This window comes from Lepisosteus platostomus, chromosome 3 (genome assembly GCF_059453375.1).
Source record: "Lepisosteus platostomus isolate fLepPlt1 chromosome 3, fLepPlt1.hap1, whole genome shotgun sequence".
In the NCBI taxonomy this organism is placed as follows: Eukaryota; Metazoa; Chordata; class Actinopteri; order Semionotiformes; family Lepisosteidae; genus Lepisosteus; species Lepisosteus platostomus.
The window spans coordinates 17749019-17773263 of NC_142613.1; the positions used below are offsets into that span (position 1 = coordinate 17749019).

Genomic DNA, 24245 nt, shown 5'->3' on the forward strand with positions numbered 1-24245 from the left:
AAGATGGCAGTGAACCAGAAATGTTCCTGGGTAGTAAGGGGTAACATTTTTTATTGGTTTTATAGAGCACATAACAGTAAGCAAAGCAGTCTGGTTCGTAAAAGACCAGTAAAGCTTTTACTGTACGTCAGGTGCACAAAATTACTTCGACAAGTCACACAATTTTGGAATAGTCTTAGTGTGCGCAATAACATTGGTTCTCATAATTTCAGAATTAACAAACTTAACCTATTGAGGTTCTCAATTTCAAGCGAAGTTGAAAGTTTTATTGACCTGTGAGCTTTCATAACTTGGGGATAAAATTGTAGGAAGGTGCAGTTCAGGAGGTGTGTGTTTTGCTGTGAGTACAGTGAAGTTGATCATTAAGAAGTGACAGGCGTATTGCACCACTGGGCTCTGCCTAGATAAGGCTGTCCCACCAAACTGTGCAGCTGGGCAAGGGGAAAGCTGGTTACAGATGCCACCGTAAGGCCAAGGGCAGCTTTTAAAGACAAGTTCAGTGGGTGAAATGGAATAAAATGGGCAAGAGCCCATAATATACCAGTGACTTAAGTTTAGTTTGGTTTATTTGTCATATGCACAAGCACAATGAAAAGCTTTCCACAAAGCTGGCTGTTTGGCTGAGTGGCAGACCTATCTCAATTCCTGCAGGGAGTTTGCAAAACAAACATGTTTGTTTAGTGATACTGCAAACGGGAAAAGTTGTAGTCAAATGAGACAAAATTAGATTTTTTTAAACTAGATGTGATATTGGGTTACATCTAGTGCAAATCCAACATAGTGCATCACTCGGTCAAAACCATCCATTAGCAGGGAATGGGAAGCGTGTAAGGATTAAGAGGACAAATATATAAAGCAAAGAAAAACCTACTTCAGTTGGCTAAAGACCTAAAACTAGGCCACAATCTTCACCTTTCAGCAGGACAGTCACCAAAAACACAAGGTCAAAGCTACACTGGAGTGATTATCCTGGAGTGGCCCAGTCAGTTGGTTACCTGAATTTGATATAAATGACTTGAATTGCACTGTTCTGTGGGGGTGGGGGGCTGGGCTGAGCGGCATTATTCCACCAAAACAGAACGAGTTATATTTTAGAAACCCAAGCGGCACAAGCTCAACTTTAACAACATAAATGAAAAAGACCAGTCTGGTTCTTTGTCATCTCCTGAGAAAAGAATTTATTGTTTTGCCCAGAAACCAAAACTGCAAAAAGATGGCTTTTTATGGCATAAACTGTCACAAATGGATAAGAATGGTTTGTTTCTCCTGGGCAGTTGAAGGAGGGGCTGAGTGACATTAAACCCCCCCCGCCCCCCAAAAAAAAGAATCCATTATGTCTCAGGAAAGCACTAGAAATGCTTCTAATGGCAAAAATGTAGCACAAAGGAATGCAATGGGAGTCATTGTTTGTGCAGTTTGTATGGGAGATATCTTCATGAGATATTCAGTAGAGGCTTATCCTAAAAGTCTTGGAACTATTGACGGGGGTTGGGGGGTGTAAATTTATGCAGTTGATATATCTGTGATGTTTCTGTGCAGTGTTTGCTGACATCTAACTGTTCTCCCCCCTGGAAGCATACAGTCTGAACTTTCAAGCTTTGATTAAAAATTAGCATGGGTTGTTCAACAGAATGGGACAACGTTGGAAGGAGGTGAATACTTTTGGAGAGCACTGTTTTACTTGCCATAGTTCAAAAAATGTTCTGTTAAAAGGGATTTATGTAAAGGTTGTGTGGGTGTGGAACAAACTTCCCACTCATGTTGTTGAAGCTCATAACCCTGGCTTCTTTCAAGCTGTGGCTGAGTGAGGTCTTGAGTTGGCTACTAGCACCCAAGCAAACTAGATAGACTGAATGGCCTCATATAGATAGTTTTATCTTCTGTTATTTAATTTATGTTGCAGTCGGTTTTCCCAGCATAGGAATGTATAAAAAAAAATCAGTGTACAGTATATTGCATTCGTTTCTTTTAGAAACAATATCAGGAGTAATAGTAAAAGTGCACACACCTGAAGGCATTGGTATTGCTGCCCAATTCAAATCTTTATTTTAGTTTGAGTACCTTTGCAAAGAAGACATTGAAGGTAAAAAAAAATGTATTATGTGTAGATATGTGGAATTCAATTTATTAAAGGTTCTACACCTCATTAAAAAAACTGAAATCAAACTATTTCATTGCAAAGTTTTATTTTTAGTATTGGAAGGATTTTGGTGTTGTGTGTGTGTGTGTAATCAGAATGAAAAGGTGGTTTGGTGAGCAGCCTGTTTTATTTCATGTTGGCATAGACTTTTTTTATTCCAGTTAGGAGTTTGATCATGTTTTACTCGCTTGTCAAAATGTTAGTAACCCCTAGTCAAATGAAGAGACTCTCTCAGTGCCTAGGACTTTCAGGATCTTTTGTGACTAGAAAATACCTTTTATATCAATCCTTTTGAAAACTGGTGGAACTGACAGAGCATGCATTTCAATCCCTCACACCATTACCTTCATCACAGCCTTGTCTGAAATTGATCTAGATAGAAAAATGGAATGGGTTTGCACTGCCAATATTTAATACATGGCATAAGTAATGTTCTAGCTCTTTCTTGCATCATGGTGATAATGCCCTAATGTTTTGGCCAGTGTCAATATATAAACACAGTCAAAGAGTATCTTCCAGTGTATTTCACAATTGTGTGTTTTTATACTTTTAAGCATTTATTTGTGCAAATAATAGTTAAAGCAGAGTAGCACAGTGGTTAGGCACTAGGGCCCTGGATTCAATTCTGTTGCTGTCTGTGTTGACTTTGTATGTTCTCCCTGTGTTTGCGTGGGTTTTCTGCTGGTGCTTTGGTTTTTCTCCCACAATCCGAAGACACACTGGTAGGTTAATTGGCTTTTGGGAAAACTGGCCCCGGTGTGAATGTGTGGGTGTCTGTGTTTATGTATCCTGCCTCGTGTCCGTTGCTTGCAGGGATAGGCTCTGGCTCCCCTGCGACCCTGAATTCGACGAAGCGATAAGAAGGAAGGATGGATAATTAAAGCACTTATAAATTACCAAGCAGTAAAATGAACACTGCTGGAAAAGTACAATATTCAGCTTTGTTGGAATACTGTCCACAAAACATTTCAGTACTCAATTTAGAAAATCCAGTATATCAAACCAAGGCTGTGAAGTGATATAACCTCGTTGACATGTCATGGTAAGGTACATGCTTAACTAGCAGCTTGTATGTTAATATTTTAAATACAGAGTTATGACGCATAGCTGTATCAAGTGTTGTAATGTTTTACAACTGTATTTTGGCAGTGATGCTATCCTTTATTATAGAGATCACTGTTTAGAGTACAATGGTATTTTTTATTAATTTGTTTTGGTAACTACTCTGTTGACCAGCTTTTGCTGTTCTGTAGCACAGCGTTGTTATAGAGCATCATGTGACTGCTATGAATTGTGAACAAAAATACATGTCTTCAACAGCCCATCTGTTAAGGGCTTTAAGTGTCCCTGTGGAAATCCTGCATTTCATCATGTTGAAATGTTGTGGACAGCACTACGTCTTGACCAGGCTCCTGCTTTTATAGTGTTCATTCTTTTTAATAGGGCACACAACCACCTTTTTTTCCAAAAGAAGCATGCCTGGATTTTATTTAATCCTGTTTCAGTCTCTCTTCCTTATTAATCAGCCTGTAAAGGTGAAGGGTTCAGCTTTTCAAATTCTTAGGAATGATAATAGGTGAATTTTTACACTTTTTATAGAATATCAATCGCATTTTTCAGAACCCTAGTCATTGTATATTTTTGCTCAAGACATTCAAAGGGATTGGGATGAGTCAAAACATTTTACAGAGGTTTATAGAATGTTAGTAAAAAGCATCCTTACTTTTGACATCACGGTATAGTGTAGTAGCCTAATTATTAAGAATAAAGGCACATATTCTTAATATTGATTTTTAATATTGATAATAAAATAATTGGTCGTCCTCAGAAACAGCTTAAAGAGCTGTATTATCATCCAGGTGGATGCTGCACATTGGTGGTGGTGGAGGGGAGTCCCAATTACCTGTAAAGCGCTTTGAGTGGAGTGTCCAGAAAGCACTGTATAAGTGTAAGCAATTATTATTATTATATTGCTGTTCAAAAGAAAGTTCAGTTTTTCATTGATAACCTCTCCCACCCTCTTCATTCCAATTTCCAACTGCTACATTCGGGGGGATGTTTTAGAATGCCTGTGGCCAAGAAAAATGTATCCAATAAATTCTTTGTTCCCTGCGAAGTCAGTATATTAAACATAGCTAAGTGAATGTTTTTCTGTGCAAAACTAATGAATCATGTGTAATGTTAGTGTGATATGGGCAGTGTGAGATATGTGTATAGGTATTGTTGTACGTCTAAGACTATTGTTTGTTTTTAATGTGTATTTATTTTATGCTGTGTGTTATTTGTTTTTTTGTAGTTTTGTATGGTGAAGCTAAATGACGTTTTCACACATTTGGACAGACCGTAAAGTTATATCTTATCTTATCTTGATTTTGTTATTGTGTTGAAAGTTGGCTTCCAGCTTTGCTTGTTGTGCGTGGCTTGGTGTGAGCTTTAGCACCATCTGAGTCAAGTATGCGGCAGTAAATAGGAGACATTCTGGCATAAAACAGCCTACAATTAACAACAAAATGTTATAGTTGTGCTTTGCAGCACTATTGTAAAGCAGTACATGCATGATTTACAAATAAAACATTATTTTCCCCCAAAAGCTATTCCTTTGGAATTGATTATAAACTGCTTTGTACCTTAGAGGAACATGAAATACTGTGGCTAATTACAGTAAAACAGTCGTTTTTTAAATGGTTTTAATGCAAAGCAGATGCTTTATAAAAATGATCAGATTCCATGTGATCCAGCAATAGACAGAGAGAAAGCTATCACATGACTTGTAATAACTCCATACTGCATTGTAAAGTTTTAATGTCAAGTTAAATAAAATATAAAGCCCAAGTTTGGGCATATAAACCAAACAGCTTTGACAGATGTTATGGCAAACATGATCAGAATAAACCTAGGTTACCATGTTGTTTTATTCAGAAAAACTCATTGTTGTGTATGGATTAAGTAATTAAAAGCTCTCACATTCCAGTTTTTAAAAGACTTGTTATTCCTTTGTTATGGACTTTTTCAGTGAATGGAATTTTCCTCTTACATTTTCCTTGCGGCTGCTTATTGTCAAGTAGTAGTAGGAGGTGTTGTGCGCTATTAAGCTATACATTTCAAAGCATGTGTGCATGTATTGTGCAAAATCCTAAGGAAGTGGACATGATCAATGGCAGTGTGAGTGTTTAACCTTTCTATAACCTTTAAAGATCAAGCAACCAGGTTCAGAAAATACAGCCTTATGCATCACCATGCCTAAAGAAACAATCAGTGGTGAGGTGAGCTCAGATTCGATCATTACAAAGAGTGTAGCAGCAGGGGGTGTGGATGACTGAAATTGGATGTGATATATAAGTCTAATTGGAGATTTCCTAATGTATAGTGTTTAGGCCCAACATTTGTCAGTGAATTTTACCTTGTCATGTTTAAAGTACAACGTCTGGGGTTCCAAGTAATAAAACTAATTTACTCAAATTACACTTCAGGGACTCACAAAATTAAAATTCACTAGGCTTACATTTTTTTTTTTGTGGTTTGAAATAATAAAAATCTGTCCTAGCACTATTCATCCCAAGCACTACAAAACGGCTTTACGTGTTGCATAGGAGGTAGCCCACTTCATTCAGCATTGAAGCACTGAACTCTCTTGTGTGAAGTGTGATAGCCATTATGCAATTGTAGGTTTGGGAGTGATCATTATTCTCATCTGTTAGGCTTCATCCTTTTAATAATTTGGATATCAAAAATGCAATGTTTTGTATATTTACAAGGGAAGCACTATAAAATGACAGCAGTGCACAGTACTAAAGAAATGTGGTTGTTTTCGTACAGTGTAACTGTACATGCTATAGAGCAGAAAATAAAATCTATTATAAAATTTGTGACAGTTCTACAATGTAGAGTAGTACAATGGCCGAGAAATACATGATAGAATAGAAATTAGGGTCTGGAAGAACTGTCTAAACAGTTATGCAGTAACAAAAATAATTCATGCCACTTCTTAAATTAGTTTTCTGGTTGGTATTAAAATAAGATATTTTAATAAATTAAAGAAGGCTTTGCAATCTATGAAGCCCTAATCTTAATCTTCTGATGAGTAGTTGAGTAAATGCTTCCTAAAAACATTGTTTCTCATGGGCTCTGCTGTAATTTTGTTTCCCCCCAAAATATCTTTTACATATAGTTGTTTGAAATCATATTTTTGTACAAGACTGCAATTTCATTTTGCTACATTGGAATTTATTGAAGAAGGAATAAATAGAATAATATTTTTTACATATACTTTCATAATTATATTTTTATACAAAAGACTTCAGTGAAGACTAGTGTTTTTTAGCTTTTAACAAAGAATGTAAAGATTCTAGCCGTATGTGATTTCTGCAGACAGGCCTCTGGCTTCTTCCTGTGTCTCTTTTCTTGTCTGCTTCTCCTCTTGCCATCCTGGCTGCTGTGGTTGCTATAGAAACCACTTTTAATTGTACTCTGACAAAGGATACGCATTCCTGCTCTCACAAGGCGGTCCCCACTGTGACCTTTGACCTTTATGATGGAGGCCTTGGTGAAACCCTCATTTAATTTGGTCTATTGCTGCATTGGTGGTTGCTATGGTAGCCAGGATTAAAATGTAAAGGATGAATGCAGTCAAAGCACTAGTAGAGAGAGATGATGAAACCAAGAAGAGCTGACTGATCCAAATTCAGGACTGGCTGGGGGGGGAATTCTTTTCACTAGAAATGTAGAAATGAGAGATGAGAAAAATTCTGCACTAGTCTTATTCCTTCATTATGTTAATTCCTTTAAATTATATCACCTTTCTCCTACCTCACATTTCAGGTCTAGCAGCCAAATATCTTCTCTTGTGTAAAGAAACGTTTTGTTAACGTGATGAACTGACCAGTTAAAAGTGTCTGCCTTCACCAACGACATCATATGACCACATTGATTGATAGGTGAAATGTAAGAAAAACAATGAATTTCACAATACTCTTTTTTTCCTAGAAAGCGGTCTCAAAACCCTTTCCACCGAAAATAAAGAGAGAGAAAATGCTCAAAATCTGTATTTAATGCAACCTGTTTAGGGAATGTGCAGCTGTCTTTAATTTTACCTGAGTTACTAGTTTGCCAGTTTAAGAGAATACCTATAAATACCTTTATACTCCTAAGCATAAATTCAGAGAGAATAAAAGCTAGATGCTTAATGTTTTCAATGCATATTTCAATCTGATGTGAGGGACACTAGGGGTTAATGATGTGATTTTCTTGATAATTTAATACATTTGTTACAAATCTAAAGAAAATAAATGTTTGTTGCTGAAAACGTTGCTTTATGTCGTTTTTTTCTGTTAATAGTTTGCTGTTAGACAATCCCTAATATATTTATCATGTTGCAATAGTATAATTCAACTTAATCCTTCTCCTTGTTGGATCTAGATCATTATCTGTGTACTCTGGCATTTAACCAAGTGCATTTATAACAAATATGTAATAATGTGTGAAGTGTTTTGAAATGATTATTAACCTTTATTAAAGAATGTTTGATTTAATGTTTTATTTTACTGGATGAGCTAACAGTGTGGCTGTCCCTTTTAAAGTGCCTTTGGCCATTTCTTCCCCCAAAATACTGGAGGTTTTCTAATTATAAAATGTGGAGAGCTGCTTTTTACTTAACACCTCAGCTGTTGAGCGTTAGTCCCATCAGTCTCTCACACAGTTTGCAGGTGACACTACTGATCACTAATCCCAGAGCCCATTTAACTCGTGTCCGGTTAACCAGTGACATATGATATGGTTGCGCACTTGTTTCACCAATTGTTGAATGAGCTGTCCCAACAATATTCAGAACAGAGATGTATGTGCACAGTAAACACAGCTATGATATTTTAAAAAAAATATGGTGAATAATGTTTCCAATGGTTATGTCCTGTATCCAATGAGCAATGAATAAGTTTAGGGAGCCTGGTCTTGAATAAATTTAGTTGAATAAGTGAATAAGTTTACCTACATTGGGATCTAATGAGAAGGAATATATATATATATAAAAGCACCATTTTTCTCTCTGAGTTTAATATGTACTTTTAGTTGGGATGCAAATGAGAGGATTTGGTTGCTTTCATCATGTAGATCTGGAGTTAAATATTTTCCTCTTTTCTACTTTTTAATAAAATGTCTCTTTATTATAGTCAGGATAAGGTTAGGATATAACACCCGTATGAATATTATTTTTAGTTAATTTTTATTCTCCTTAATTGGTTAGAAAACGTTCTGTGGCAAGGATTGATTTTATACCTGTCTGGAGTTTTTTTTTTTATCTGGTTGACTTGGGGCAATAGGGAAAAAATTAAGGGGCTATTTGAATAGTTTTAAATGTATTTAATTTCTACCACTTGTGGGGAAAAAAAACTTCTATTACAGAACATTTCTCAAAAGCTGCCAGAGTCACCTCCCTCCATCCCATAACCCAGCCCCCTTCCACTCTACCACATAACACCTGCACACAGAGAGATCACTATCAGGGCTTTTAAAAACAGTTTTCCTCGGAAGATTTATGCCTCAAAGAGCCTGTAGCTTTCAATTCATCTCCTTAAACCCATTAACTTTGTAAGGAATCCAGCCCTGTTGTCTAGCCTTGGGAACAACAGCCACTGCCTGGAGAAGTTTCTAACGTTATCTGTCATTTTTTCGACACAGGTTCTGTTAATTAAAGGGAATGCTTGCTCCCACAGTCCACCTGCACCCTTTAACTCGAAACAGTATCTGTTTGTACTGCATTTGCTCCTGCCTCCTGCTGGGTTTCTATTCAAATTCATTCAAAGAAGGAACAGATGAGACCCTATTGCCATCATTTATTTCTTTATTTAAAAATACAAATGTTTGAAAGGATTAATTTCATATTTCTACTTTATATTACACTTCCTGTTTTTTATTATTATTGATGTTAAACATGCAGTAGGAGCCACAGTCTTGAGCTGGCCTTAATTAATACTTGTAGCTTTAAATGGTCAGGTAATGAGATGAGGAAAATTAAGCAACTGATCCAATTAAGTCATGCTGATCTCGGCTTGGAGAAAATGCAGAAGAGACTGATTCTTCAGGACTTGCTAAATTTACACTACAGATCAGAGACAGTAATCATAGTAAATTCACAAACCATGAAAGGACCCATAAGCGCTTAACCAAATTCATTCAATTCTACAAAGAATTAAAATGTGGGTGTGACCTCTCCTTACCTTTGAAGCCTTTCTTTATTTCAGTGAAAGTAATGTAGGACAGGGAGTGGCAAGGTTTTTGCAGGTGCAAATGAATGTTCTTCCAAGTAGAACAAAATGCTCTAACAATATATTCTACAATTCTTTTATCATCAACAAATACCATGTATTAGTATTTATATTAATAGTAGTAAAGTACAGTCAGTTCAAATGTATGTTGTGGTTATTCTTACCTTTCCTTTCATTTAGTAACTCTCTTAACTACATATGTATTACATGAGATTTGTCTGTTCATGTGTTTAAATCAGTGCCAGTGTACTGCAAATTTCCAGAGCAGCCAGTGCAGGTTTTTGTTTATACCTTGTTGTGGAAAAGATGCACCAAGGCCTCTTTGACTACATATCAATAAAGGACATTGAAAATGACACCACAGCCTGTAGAAGGTTTTAATTTTTTTTTTCATTTTATTTCTCAAATGGCTTCTATTAATGACCTTATGTTGAAGTAACACAGATGTTTTTATTTTAATATTACAAAGGTTTTAGAGTTCTCAATAAAATCAAAAACCTGTACTGATTATGGCAACCAAGAGCCAGAACTGAGAAACAGTTCTCTACATGGATATTTGATATTTTTCCTAACTACCAAAATCAGCTGAACTGGGAAATATTAGCAGAAAGTACTTCAGAGTCACATTTAATTATTTTATCCACAAGTTTTCTATGAGAACAAGATGGTCTGTTGTGTTACATTAACATTAATACCTCTGTCCTTGCTTGCGTAGTGGCATGAGTTCCTCCCTGTCATCAGGGGTATCGTCCATATCCTCTTGTCAGTGTCAAAAAATACTTTTGATGCTAAAATGGCATAGTATCACGTAATTTGCATTGTTAGATAAAGATGCTTCTTCTAGTAGTTCAGGTGGGTAGCTGCGTCAGCATGTGTAGGCTGAAAAGGAGCAAGTAATAGGTTTATTCCATGCTGAAAAGTGAAGAAAGAAAACACGTTTTGGCTCTGGAGCCTTCTTCAGGTGTGAGATGCTTCTACCTAACACATACATTTCATTATTACAATAATGCATTTTACTGGGATGGAAAAAAACATGCGCTACTGAGGTTCTGTTTAATTTGTGAACCAGACATGGTGTGATTATTAAGATTTAGGGACTGTTAAAGAGATCACAGAACAGCATGTGCATTTAATGATATCACATTATAATTTTTTTACTTCTTTAACCAGACACACTGTTATGTTAGGTTATACTATGTTATGTTATGACACACTGTTGCGGAGTGGTGGTTCTGTGGCTAAGGATCTGTGCCTGTGGCTGGAAGGTTGCGGGTTCAAATCCCACAGCCAGCAGAGGAATCCTACTCCGTTGGGCCCCTGAGCAAGGCCCTTAACCCCAACTGCTCCAGGGGCGCTGTACAATTGCTGACCCTGCACTCTGACCCCAAGCTTCTCTCCCTGTCTGTGTCTGTGTCTCATCGAGAGCAAGCTGGGGTAAGCGAAAAGATGAATTCCTAATGCAAGAAATTGTATAGTGATGTGATACTATGTTATGTTATTCAAGCAGTATATCTGTGCAAAGTACCATTTTTCATTACTCCCCATGATGTTCTTATAAATTTCTGGTGTAAAATATATGGTTGTCTTGTGTTTGTGATGGAAATAAATGAAGGAAAAAGTGGGTGAATGCAGAAAATAATTTTTCTGGATGAAAAATGGATGAAGAATGTTTCTCTTCAGGGAGCTTTCACCAGAGGCCACAATACACAGCAGTAGGTCAGTTGGGGTGTCACTGTTGACAGTACAATAGATCATTGATGTGTGATAAGTGAAGCCAAGCTGACACCAGCTGCATTTGTCTTCACTGAGTTGCATGTCTTGTTAATATAATAGATGTGTTCTCAGCCATGAGCTCAACAAGGAAGCTGGAAATTAAGAGAGTGCTATTATGTATGAAGGCAAGAAAACAATAAATATTATTTTTACACTTTAGTAAAGGACACCAGGATCAAGTATCAGAGAAACCTTTAAATTATAGTTAATAAGATATATTAGTGTCCTCAAGGTCCTTAATTACTCGTTTGTCTCATTACTCTATCCAATGGCAACAAGTTCAATGCATTTAAAAACTATTAATCACTAGTAACCTGTGAAATATTTCATAATTCCTAAGTAGGATAATTTAGTGAGTTGCAAGATGCAACATATATCTAATGTAGTAAATTTTACAATGAGCAAAAATACAGTGTAGGCAATTACAGTATATAGGTGTTTGGATTACAGTGCAATATGCTTGAATAGTAAGTGTACTGAGCACCATATAGAAATAATTAATGAATACTGTGACTGCAAATTGAACTGTTAGTTTTTTGGATTAGATAAAGCAACATCAGTTTACTGTCTTAAGTAATTATGTAAATGTGTTGCCATAAATTTCCAGTTTCCCCAATGTATTGCCTTATACCTAGGACTTTCTTTTAAACTTTTCTGAGCAGACATTTATTCTCTTTTGCATGACTACCAGTACACAGAATAATACAGAATAGATACAGGCTTTCCCAAATGAAGTCATCCTACCCAAAAGACATGTTTCAGAGACATGCACTTGAAAATAATAATCTAAAAAAAAATAGAATCAGCTGAAACTTTTGAAGTGACTTTTTTTTTACAATCCAGAGCTGAACTAGTTGAATGAAACCGCCAATCTTAGTCATTTTATATTGTTAATAAAGGTATATCCTCAGGAGAAGTTAACACAATTTCATGTTCTCTTACCATTATTTAACCAAGAAATGACTTGTCAAACACTTGTTTTTAAAACGGTATAATAACTGTAATTTAGCAGCACCATGATTCATTTTCAGTTTCCATTTCCCTGTCTTGCTATTCACTGGATCTCTGGGTTTAAACAAGGTTCATATTCATGCCACTGATGTATTGAGGGTTATCTGCTCCTCCGAGCTCCCTGAGGCAGACCGGTGGAGACAATGGTGCATCCTCAGTAGGAAGCGAATGTGTCACGGCTTGGCAGTGAGTGTGGTTTCATTGTTGCTTGGATCCTGGGATTTGCATGTCAATTCCCTGCCTGGCAGCTGCTCCCTCACACAGCAGGCTTACATCACTAACTGCTGCCTCGGCCCTTTGTGTGTAATGTGTGTTTCATGGAAAAAAAGCCTTTCAGAACTGCCGATAACCCTGTTTGCGTGAATTGGAAGCATCAAGTTACTGCGGTTCCCTAGTCTTTTTTTCTGGTGTGCTTTAGTTAACTCAGAGTTGACGCCTGGTTGTCCTTTAGCCTTCGGTGGACTTTATTGTGAATTTAGCTTTCAACAAGAATTTGTTGTAGTCAGTGAAAGCTTAATTATTTGAAATGTCATTTTGTCAGATTGTTGGCATAGTGTTTAGCATTGCTGCCTCCCAGTGCTGGGGTCCGGGTTCTATTTTGGACCTGGAGCTTTGTCTGTGTAGAGCTTGTATGTTGTCGCCATGTTCACAGGGGTTTCCTCCACAGTCCAAAGACATACTAGTAGGTTAATCAGCTTCTGGGAAAATTGGCCCCGGTGCTCTGGTGTGAGTGTGTGCGTGTCTGTGTGCGCCCTGTCAATTGCGCATCAGCATTTGATTAGTTATTTTTGTTCATATTTTATCAGGCATTTTTTTTAAACCCATTGACCTGGTTGTGTATGGCTGAGCAACATGTCACACCTCTTCTGACAGCCTAAAAGTCCTAAAGCTTAGAAAAATAACTGCTCTTCTGTTCTGGGCTTCACTAAGTGTCCCGTGTTTGTGTTGTAGCCCTTCCACCCAATGGTGAACCTCCAGTGCTCTCTGGACCTGCGGCCTTTCCTGTGCGCTCTCTACGCCCCTGTGTGCACAGAGTATGGCCGCGTCTCCCTGCCCTGCCGCCGGCTTTGCCAGCGGGCACACCGGGACTGCACCAAGCTCATGGAAATGTTTGGAGTGTCCTGGCCAGAAGAGATGGAGTGCAGCAGGTAACCCTCCGCCCGCTTGCCTTGTTGTGATTGTGCTTGCGTGTCTGCTTTGTGATTCTGCAATGACAGGCTCATCTCCTTCTGAGTCCTTTGTATTCATTTACAGATTCTGGCTGCCCACACCTCTCCTCCTGTTCTCCCTCTGTTTGGACACCAATTCTCACTCGCTTTATGCACATTTCCCACCCGGTCCCCACCCCTTCCTACCTCCTCGATTTTTTGTTACCCCATGCCTTAAATATTTGCTACTTTCCCTCTCTTCCTCACACTTGAAGAAAGATCCACAGCCGATTCATAGCATTTCATTTTACCTTGTAGTATGGAATGAATCTTGAATCACTCCTTTGCAACCTATTGCTGATGCAACTCCCTACTCGAATGTCTTCAATCATAATCCATTATAAATGGATTCATATTTGTAACAGTGAACTTTACTTTCTTCTTTTCTGTTTCTCAAAATGCTTATTGTCTTTATTTACTAATTGGAAAGCAATTTTCACTGAGTAAGCCTGTTTGTTGCCTATTAGTATTTGCAATGATTTATTAGTCTTGACAGTCTGCTTATCTGTCTGCTTTCTTTTTAATTGATCATATATCCCACAGTATAAAATAAGGTAATTTCCACTCCCCTCTACCACAGTAGAAACTAATCTCACACCAACTCCATCCAGACTGTTAGCTCATCAGCATGATGGATTACAATACTGTGAGGGTGCCCCTTGTACCCATTCCACCATATTTATGACTGACTGAAGTCTGTGTCATTCAGTGAAGGAATGTAGGTCAACATTTGGCGTTAAATAAGATTAACAGACATTAACAAGGATTTATCTTTTGCCAGTGCATCTACTACAAAAAAGATTGTCAGGTTCCTGATTAAACTTGAACAGATTTTAAGTTTCATGAGATGCTCAGTATACATTAGCCTTGATTTGTACTTTTTATCTACCCAGTTTTGCCTATCTTTTGGATTGAGGGAGGGCCTGTGTTGGATGACCGAGGCTGTTATTTATTACTGTGATGTCAGAACTATGCTCAATAATTGTTCTCTACATGATCTTTGCTGTTATACATAATAGGGCTGATTATTACTTTTAGATTATTTACATGACCATCTCTTATAGAATCCTATTCTGTTGGGCCCCTGAGCAAGGCACTTAACCCCAACTGCTCCAGGGGCGCCATGTGCTCTGACCCCAAGCTTCTCTTCCTGTCTGTGTGACTCCTGGAGAGCAAGCTGGGGTATGCGAAGAGACAATTCGTAATATAAAAAATTGTATATGGCCAATAAAGTGATCTTATCTTATCTCCTACTTGCTTGCCACAAGCCACACCATTCACAATATATTTACTACTCTTTACTACTCTGTGATGGTAACACTGCTTATACTTTGTAGGTCTTGAGTTTCTGATGGTCTACCTGACAACCAGTGACAATTTAGCATATTGATATAATATTGTATCAACTAATATTTCCTTTTACACAGACTCTGTTGATCTATAATGCGTTTCATGAACACTATACTTTAACATTGACACTCATTAACGCCACAACCTCAATTCAATTATACTGTATATGGGAATCTGTCTATAACAGTTTAGAATCATGCACTTTTTATGATTGATGGTTTTAAATATTCTACTGAAGCATATTTTTATTTGGGAAATCTGGGGAAATATTGTTTTTTTAAATGAAACACTAAATCACACAAGGTTAAAATAGAATGTTTGCTTTCCATGACTTCCCGTGTTGTCTCTGGTATTTCAAATTTAGTCATCTATAATTCTAAAGAGAAGCATTTCTGTAAAGGAGTCCTTACCAGTCTGCTACTCTGATTAAAAAGCACCATTCTTTTTTAATTTTGGTCATAAAATGCATTACATGCATTGTCAGTTTGTTAAATACCTTGTCCTCCGGTCTTAATTTTATTGACAAGTGTAAAATAATCTGGTTAAATATCACTTACGCCTTGTATTGGTGCTCTCCTCAGGTTCCCAGACTGTGATGAGTCTTACCCCCGCCCTGTTGACCTGCTATCTAGTCTGGACAGCACAGAGGAGTCCCCCATGGCCGTTCAGCGGGACTACGGCTTCTGGTGCCCACGTGAGCTGAAGATTGAACCGGACTTGAGCTACTCCTTCCTCGGGGTGCGAGACTGCTCTCCTCCTTGCCCCAACATGTATTTCCGTCGGGAGGAGCTCTCTTTTGCGCGCTACTTCATTGGCGTCATCTCCATTGTGTGTCTGTCAGCCACCCTCTTCACCTTTCTGACCTTCCTCATTGACGTCACTCGCTTCCGCTACCCTGAGCGGCCCATCATCTTCTATGCTGTCTGCTACATGATGGTCTCCTTGGTCTTCTTCCTGGGTTTCCTGCTAGAGGACCGGGTGGCCTGCAATGCTGCCAGTCCTGGCCATTACAAGGCCTCCACTGTCACGCAGGGCTCCCACAACAAAGCCTGCACCCTGCTTTTCATGGTACTCTACTTCTTCACTATGGCTGGCAGTGTGTGGTGGGTCATTCTCACTATCACCTGGTTTCTAGCAGCTGTGCCCAAGTGGGGCAGTGAAGCCATTGAGAAGAAAGCCCTCCTGTTTCATGCCAGCGCCTGGGGCATCCCAGGCACACTGACAGTGATCCTGCTGGCTATGAACAAGATTGAGGGTGACAACGTGAGCGGAGTGTGCTTTGTGGGGCTTTACGACGTGGACGCACTACGCTACTTTGTGCTGGCCCCGCTGTGTCTCGATGTGCTGGTGGGTGTCTCCCTGCTGCTGGCAGGCATCGTGTCCCTAAACCGGGTGCGTATTGAGATCCCGCTGGAGAAGGAGAATCAGGACAAGCTGGTGAAGTTCATGATCCGGATTGGGGTGTTCAGCGTGCTGTACCTGGTGCCCTTGCTCGTGGTCATCGGATGTTACTTCTACGAACAAAGCTACCGGTCCGTCTGGGAGATCACCTGGGTGCAGGAGCGCTGTCGTGACTATCACATTCCCTGTCCTTACCAGGTAGGCTCTTTAACTTGACTGTTTGTGTCAGCATACTATATAGCCCATATAACAGAAACCATATCTAATATGTTCAAAAGTGCAACATTTAGTTTATACAAATAGCAATCAATCAAATTCTTAAAACAGACTATAAAGTATCATAGCTTCAGGGATTCTGGTTAACTTCTTTAAACTGTGTTCTGGTTTTTGTGTCAGCTGAATTCTTAATTGCATTTCAGTTTTCTTTTTCTTTTCTTTCAGATTTAAAAAAAGTGAAAGTGATTATAATTGGTCTCATCCTTATGTGAATTTCTGAGTTTCAGATTTTCCCTTACTAATTAGTGTTAACTGAAATAACATAAATTGATCACCTTTAGAGAGTAAGTTCTTCCTAAACAGATGGAAAGATTATATGTTTTGCATGCAAAAGGAATTGGAACAATACGATTGAAGCATAGTAGTTTGGAAACCAAGGGCTGACTATAGAAAGAGGTAAACAGTCTAAACAAGTCAATTATTAGCACCAGTGTTCACTAACAAGCACAAGGTTCCCCCAGGACCTGAGCTGGGATCCAAGGGTTTAAAACATAATTCATGTTTTTAAACAGTATCTTGTTGGATGCTTTCTGCAAGTCATTGCAGTTTTTAGACAATGTATGATAACCTGTTTTAACAGAAATATTGTTCATCACAAATCCTGTTCGGTAAGCAGTGAAATAAGTCAGAGCACAAAGAAAAAAAATGAGACTAAAATAGGTTGTTGAAGGAATGAAATATTTAATAAACAGGTTTGGGGACAAGTGATCAAAATCATGCCAGTTGTATTCCATTTACAAATAAGGCATAATATTTCTAAGACATTAATTGAAAACCCTTGTCTTGTAATAAGCATTTTTTGTAGTTTTAATCAACTAACCAAATCAGCTTACAATTAGTTTAAATGAATGGGAAAATGAACACTGAAAATCTTAATTTATATGCATCTAGTTCACATATTCTGAAGGCTAATCTTTTAAAAAATACAATCTCTACCTTTTTTTGTTACACCAACACAATTTCAAATATCCATCTGTGTTTTCCAAATCTCGGCTTGAAGATGCCAACGCTGTGAGCACACAGTGAAGACAGGGCCCTCTGGTCTGCCCTCCTTCAAGTCATTTGTATTTATCAACTCAGGTAGCACAGCCCTGGATGTTAAATGATTTGTTTTTGAGGCGCATCACTGGACTGCGTATTGTCTTAGGGTCACAGGAATTGCTGTGTTGCTTAAAGCTGAAACAGCTCTTGTTGACTGATTCCACCCTGTCCTCCTAATTGGCAGAGCACTTGGAGAATCCAAGCTAGTTCATAACCCAGACTGAACCCATGATCACACAGTCCAACTGCTCTCCTTGGACACGAGCCTTTACTTGTTGAGCCGCTCTAGGGATTAGTGAAGATTATGTCTTCAATTAGAAAAAAAAATTTCAAGACAACTACCTAAGATTACTTTGGATTTATTGACAATAACACTCTGAATATTATTCCATCTCTGTGAAAATATTGTAGCGTCACAGGGGGATTGAACACTTTGAATCAGGAAAAAAATGGTCAGAGTTACTTACACTGCAGAGCTTTCTTTCAATTCTCTCTGTTTTCACCTCAAACTCCACTCTCCTGTCTAAAGGCAAACAACGTCTTTTACTGTTTTATAAAAGTTCCCACTCTTCTCTTGAATCACAATCCGTAAATCGTTGTCTGTTTTCGTTCTTTTTCCATCACCATTTAAGGATCCTGCCACACCAGTCTTGAATCACAATCTGTAAATCGTTAAATCCGTAAAATATTTTCTTACTAGTCCGTTTATCCTTAAGTTCAAATACAAATTTCACTATCCATCCAAAACTTTCTACTTCTGGCTGCTGATTCTTTCTGGGTCATTTATATTTTGTACTACCTAATGGAGCTCACAATGTTCCCAGTTGTATTGTTGTTTAGGACCCTTCTTTTGATAGGTCAACTCACTCCTCCCTGTGGCCATCTTGCTTAGGTCCATTCCAAGTATTTTAAGAATGTCATTGTAGAAATACCTATCTTTGATGTTCCTCTCACAGGTGACCTTACAATATAATGTGAACTTCACGGGTACAAGCGTTCTCCAAAACTAAGAAAAGAACATGAATTTCCTTAAACTGTGAAGCCCTCTGTGGCATGTGTCTTTGTGGAAGATCCAGTTGTGGGCTCTTCTACAGTTCTGGATGATGATCTTTAGTCTTCTCTAATCTGGGATATACCAGGGATTATACTGTATGTGTGTAATACAATTCAAACTCTGTAGACTATTATGAAATCATACTGGCCCCTCTAATATCTCTTCCAGCAGCAACCTTAGTTTTAACCAGGAGGTCTCCCATGCAGGTACTGACCAGGCTCACACCTGATTAGCTTCAGTGGGTTGCCAGTTGTGAGCTATAAGGCGATATGACTGCTGGCAAATATAACAGACATCAACCAATATTCATTTCACATCTCTCCTATATGAATCCTCACAACTACATTAAAACATTGAGTCTTTGTCCAAAAAGAGTCTGCAGATAATACTATTAAAATATAACACTTATAATATTATACTTATAATATTAAAATAATTATAATAATTAAAGTATTATAATACTGGTGTCATAAGTGAACCTGCTGTATTTAGGTATTTCTAACTTTTTCTGTTACCTTTTGAGATTTACAAAAACAAATAATTTGTATTATCAGTCATGTTATTTTATAATTCATAAGAAATTATTAATTTAGCACCAATTTTAACCTCAAAAGATGCAATTATTTAATATTTTTCATTTCATGTTTTATGTGGCATCTTCAAAAAACCCATGTTTGTCTTAGGGTCAGGTGGTTTCGATGTTTTGCTTTTGTGAGCTGCACATTGTGTGTTACACAAATGACAGTATCTAGTAGACTACATCAGAATCCTATTAACTGGTCCATTATGCTATTAATGTGTTTTTGATAACATGTCTCCTAAACACCTGTCTTACCCTGTTCATTGCAAAAATAATGCAAATTAACAATCATGAGTCACAACAACTGCCTGGGATTTTCTAGTTGAAGGACATAGCTCTTTCATGTGCAGCTTCTTTTTGATCTTACCCTAGTAATTCAACCGAAGGCTGCCACCAAAACAACCACTTCAAAAGACATCCCACATTCTTTCCCAATTTAATTATTAACCACTTATCCGGCACAGGGGAGGATATGTGTTCCTAGTCTAGGTGATTCTCCCAGGCAGAACTTCTCTCTCATCTCATTACATGGTTTGATAAAGTTATTCTCAAATTACTGCTGTGTGCTGGATATCTCTCTTCTGTGTAATCCAGCTACTTGATTTCACATATCATTGTTCTTACATCAGGTATTGAAGTTTAAACAACAGGGCAATAGAAATGCCTGTACATTTGTGTGCATACAAATTTACAAGAATTTCTACATAAACCTAGAGCTCTGACATCCAGCCATTTTTAACCACTTCTAATTCAGGCTCGAGGTGGAGCAGAGTCGTAACTTGGGAAGCAACAGGCACAAAGCAGGGTACGCCCCTGGACAGGACACCAGTTCATCCCATTGCACTTACTGACACAAACACATACACATGCCAATATTCCCAGAAGCTAGTTAAACTACCATTATGTTTTTGGACTGTGGGAGAAAATCGGAGCACCCAGAGGAATCGCACATGAACTTGGGGAGAATATACAAACTACATGCAGATAGCACCCCAGGTCAGGAACTGAACACAGGACTCCAGTACTGCAAGACAGGAATGCTGATCACTGCCCCCCCCCAGATAATCTGCATCACTGCCAAATTAAAATACAATACCTGCTGTAAACGTGTGGCATCTGTTGAGATTAGCAATTGCTCATTAAAGCTTTATGGTATTTATCTCCAAAAATGTACTTGGGTGTTGACAAATACTGAATCAAAGTGAAAAACAGAGAAGTATTCATTAAAAAAGGCATCTATGACAAAATCCCATTTGGATTTTGTAAAGTATTAAAAAAAACAAGAAAGATTGCGAATGTTAAACATTTCATGTTAATGATAAATACCCAGAGAAACGTAGAGAAATATTAGCTCTGTAAATATGCCAACTGATTTTAACTATGTAAATAGCATCCATTGATCTGTCATTACCTCACATTTTTATGTGAGTCAATAAACACATGCCCATACATTTCTTTGAGAAAGTTAAAACCGGATTGCCTCATCTAACAATTTAGAAAATGCTGTTATACTATAAAAAGGAAACAAAAATAAAAAAGAACATAGAAGCTCCAAATCCAGGCTGCACCAAAAAGAATATATTTGTGTATGTTTAGACTGTACGGTGCTGCTCGAAAGTATGTGAACTTTTCATCTTTGAATGTCTTTGAAATGTCTTTGAAAGACAAACAATCTTAAAGAACTCTTTTATCTGAACTCCAATATTTAATAAAGATAACCTGAATAATGGCACACTTACAAAAATATATAGTTTCACTATTTATTAAATAAAACATGTTTATTTAACAGAAACTCAATGATCCCTGTGTGCAGAAGTAAGTGGTGGTACACCCTTTAGCAGCTTAGACAGCAACCAAACGTTTCCTCTAGTTTTTAATCAATAGTTTCTAAGATCTGCCTTTTCAGTTCACCCATCCTTGCAAAACTGCTTCAACTGCTTCAGATTTATTGTCTGGAACAGCCAACTTTAGGTATTTCCACACTATTTCTAATGGATTGTAATGTGGACTTTGACTCGGTCATTCCAAAACTCAAAAATTCAACTTACAGATGGTGGGCCTGCCATTCTCCTCCAGAATATTTTAGTGTTGCTCTGAATTCGTAGGTCCCTTGATGATGGTGAGTCGTCCAGGTCCATGGGCAGAAAAGCAGCCCCAAACCATGACCAGCACCATGCCTAACACTGGGGATAAGGTTATTGTGGTGGTAGGCAATGTTAAATTTTTTCTCAAATATGGCATTTTGTTTTTGTGGCCAAAAAGATCAATTTTAGATGCATCCATCCATCTAAAACATTCTTCCAGGATGTGTACAGGATCACCCAGATGGTCTTTTGCCAGCTTAAGACAAACAGGAGTGATTTTTTAAGGTTTTCTTCTGGCTGCCATACCTTGAATGTCATTGCTATTCAGCTTGTGTCATATTGTTGAGGTATAGACATCAGCTGAAGCAAGACAGGGTGTATAGATCCTTGGCTGTGGTCCTCGGTTTTTAAAGGACATCCTATGTAAGTTTTCTTGTTGCTGTGGGATAACTTTGTTTGACATCCACATCTAGGTAGAGTCATGGTTGTCTTATATTTTCTCAGTTTGTAGACTATTTGTCTTATAGTTCACCTGAAGAAGGCTCCACGGCCGAAACGTTGTGTTTTCTCTCTTCTTTTTTTCAGCATGGAATAAACCTATTACTTGTTCCTTATTTGTCTTATAGTATACTGATGAATTCCAAAACATTTTCTTAAGGTTTTATAACCCCCCCCCAAGAGTGAAACTCTCTTCAGGTTGTGTCATGGTGTATTACACTAAACTGTATGGATAAGACCACATTGACTAGGTTTCTTCCCTTTATATATTAGGGGGCCTCCCAAAGTTTGTCCTGGTGATTGGCTGTTTAATTAGTTAACTCAGTAACGTTATTTTAGCACCTAGTTGTACTTACCTCATTGACTGAGCTGATTTTTTGCACATGCACAATTTCCTTATTTACCTATTTCTTTGGCTGTTGCATGTATCATTTTAATCTAATTTTACTAATCAAAGAGGAATTTAATTGTAAAAATGTAACATTTAAAGAACTACAATAGGGGTTCACAAACATCCAAGCAGCACTGTATTTCTGCTTTTTCAAAATGGCTTCCAATAGTTTTTTTTTCCTGTTGCTCCTGTTTTTCCCACATCCAAGAGTCTTTCTGCTTAGGTTTGATTGGCTGTTCTTAGTCATTTTCTCCATAGCTCTTTGATGGATAGACATCCTATCATGGGCGAGAGCAGTCATGTTTTCTCAGTCCCATCTTGCGACCTTTGTTTCCAGAACAGGCTCTGTGCTGCCTCGGCCTCACCACAACAGGCACTTTTCTGATAATAGCTGGATGGGTGGATGGGCTCCTCGGTGTGGAGGAAAAAATTGACAGGGATAGATGAATTGTGTTCTCTCTGGGGATGTGTATTTATGCACAGCAGTGAACATTTGAGGGGCTTTTGGGAGGAAATGGTGTGAGGGGTGAATGATATCAAGAAGCAGGTATGAATCTTAGCTTGACTTGGAAAAGGCTCATTCTAGATACTAGGCCTCCAGGGAGTCCTAGAGGCTGAAGGTATAGAGAAGGTACAAAGAAAGCTGAAGTTACAGAGAGAGTCAGGCAAGCTGGTGATTCTTCTTAGGATGTGATCCACCCTTTTTTTTCTACAGAGCTGGCTAGAAGATCTTCTTTTCTTACCTGTAAAGCTATATTGAACTGTGTTAAATTATATACAGAACTAAGTGCTTCAGAATCTGCCCCTTTGGCATTGTTACTGTATATCACTGTTTTTGAGGTTTAGGAGTGTAATATATCAAATGATTTTTTTAGTTTTCATTTCTAACACCTTTCTGATACCCACATGGCACATATATTCCATCATGAAGTGTTTCAGAGAGGTCAGCACAGATGGTTTCTAGTTTGTGTGCGGTAAGGAGAAGAGAGGATTGTCTGTGATCAGTGAGCTGTGTAGTCTATCAAGGCTGAGACGCACACTGTCCTCAAAACAAACAGGCCCTGGGGCCAGGCAGCACAGATATGAAAAGGCTTGGCTGTCTCTGGAGAGATAGGGCAGTGTGCACACACTGCACCTGCTAAAACATGTTATAATGTATTGATTTGATATGTGTGCATACATTAACACTACCAAAGACTTTTAACAAATGATGCCTGGTCTGACTTAACAGAGCAGGTTTTACAGGGATAAGGCAACACTGACAAACTTCCAAGCACATGTGATCATCCAAAATATAGATATGGGCATGGATAAATGTCTGTGAAAAATGTATAATACCACTATCTTTAAGTGAGTCCTGTTAACACTGCCAGGGCTTTATGTTGTTTAAACTCCTGTTAAAAAAGAATATTGTTGTAGTTAGAAAATCATAAATACAGTGACATCTGATCCACTATATATATATACTTTATATAGATATACTATTTAGGCCCTTATAGGATATTAATTGTAAGTAGTGCCATTATTGTGAGAATTGGATTAACTACAAAAATTATAATGCTTTACCTGAGTGAGGCTAAAAAACACCATAATAAGTCCTCTGTTAACTGTGATTTCCTGTAATGTCAAATAGCTGTAGGATTATGCATGTTATATTGTGTTTATCCTCATCCAAGCAGAACATTATAAATAAAATTCACATCTGATGAAAATGGTGTTATGTACATTTGGGGTGCTTATAGTGTTACTTTAGTTTCCAATTGAGAATAGGTTAAAAATCTGAAGATGCTCCTGTGTGATCAACCTTCATATTGGTTTTATTTTGATAATGACACAGGCTTTGATATCCAGCAGAGACACGTAAGTGGAAATGAAACCCCCTCCTCCAAAAAATACATGTAGCAATAATTATATTACTTAGGAGATGATGTGGATATAGGTTTTAGTGGATTGTCCAACTCTAGCTTAGCTTAAAAGCCAAGAAGTACACAATATTTTTTCTCATTTCTATTTTTTCTTTACTGAGAAAATGTTGTAGGTAGTAAATTCATAAATATTTATAATATGTATCACTTGCTGAGTTAAAATAAGAAGCTGCTTATTTTTCCATTTGGCAGATTTGTCAAGACTAAGAATTTCAATATCTGTTATATTTGTTCTTCTTTGAGAATTGTAGTTA

The 24245-nt window shown here is 37.8% G+C and overlaps 1 protein-coding gene across 3 annotated transcripts in view; it reads left to right on the forward strand.

Moving 5' to 3' along the window:
• Positions 1-24245, forward strand: part of fzd3a (frizzled class receptor 3a) — a 38137-nt gene that overhangs the window by 3987 nt on the left and 9905 nt on the right. For all 3 annotated transcript variants that reach the window (XM_088624768.1, XM_088624766.1, XM_088624767.1), the window contains exons 2-3: positions 13135-13331; positions 15323-16340. In XM_088624768.1, coding sequence (XP_088480894.1) covers positions 13147-13331; positions 15323-16340 — 1203 coding nt within the window. In that variant the 5' untranslated portion in view covers positions 13135-13146. The remainder of the gene's footprint in view (positions 1-13134; positions 13332-15322; positions 16341-24245) is intronic.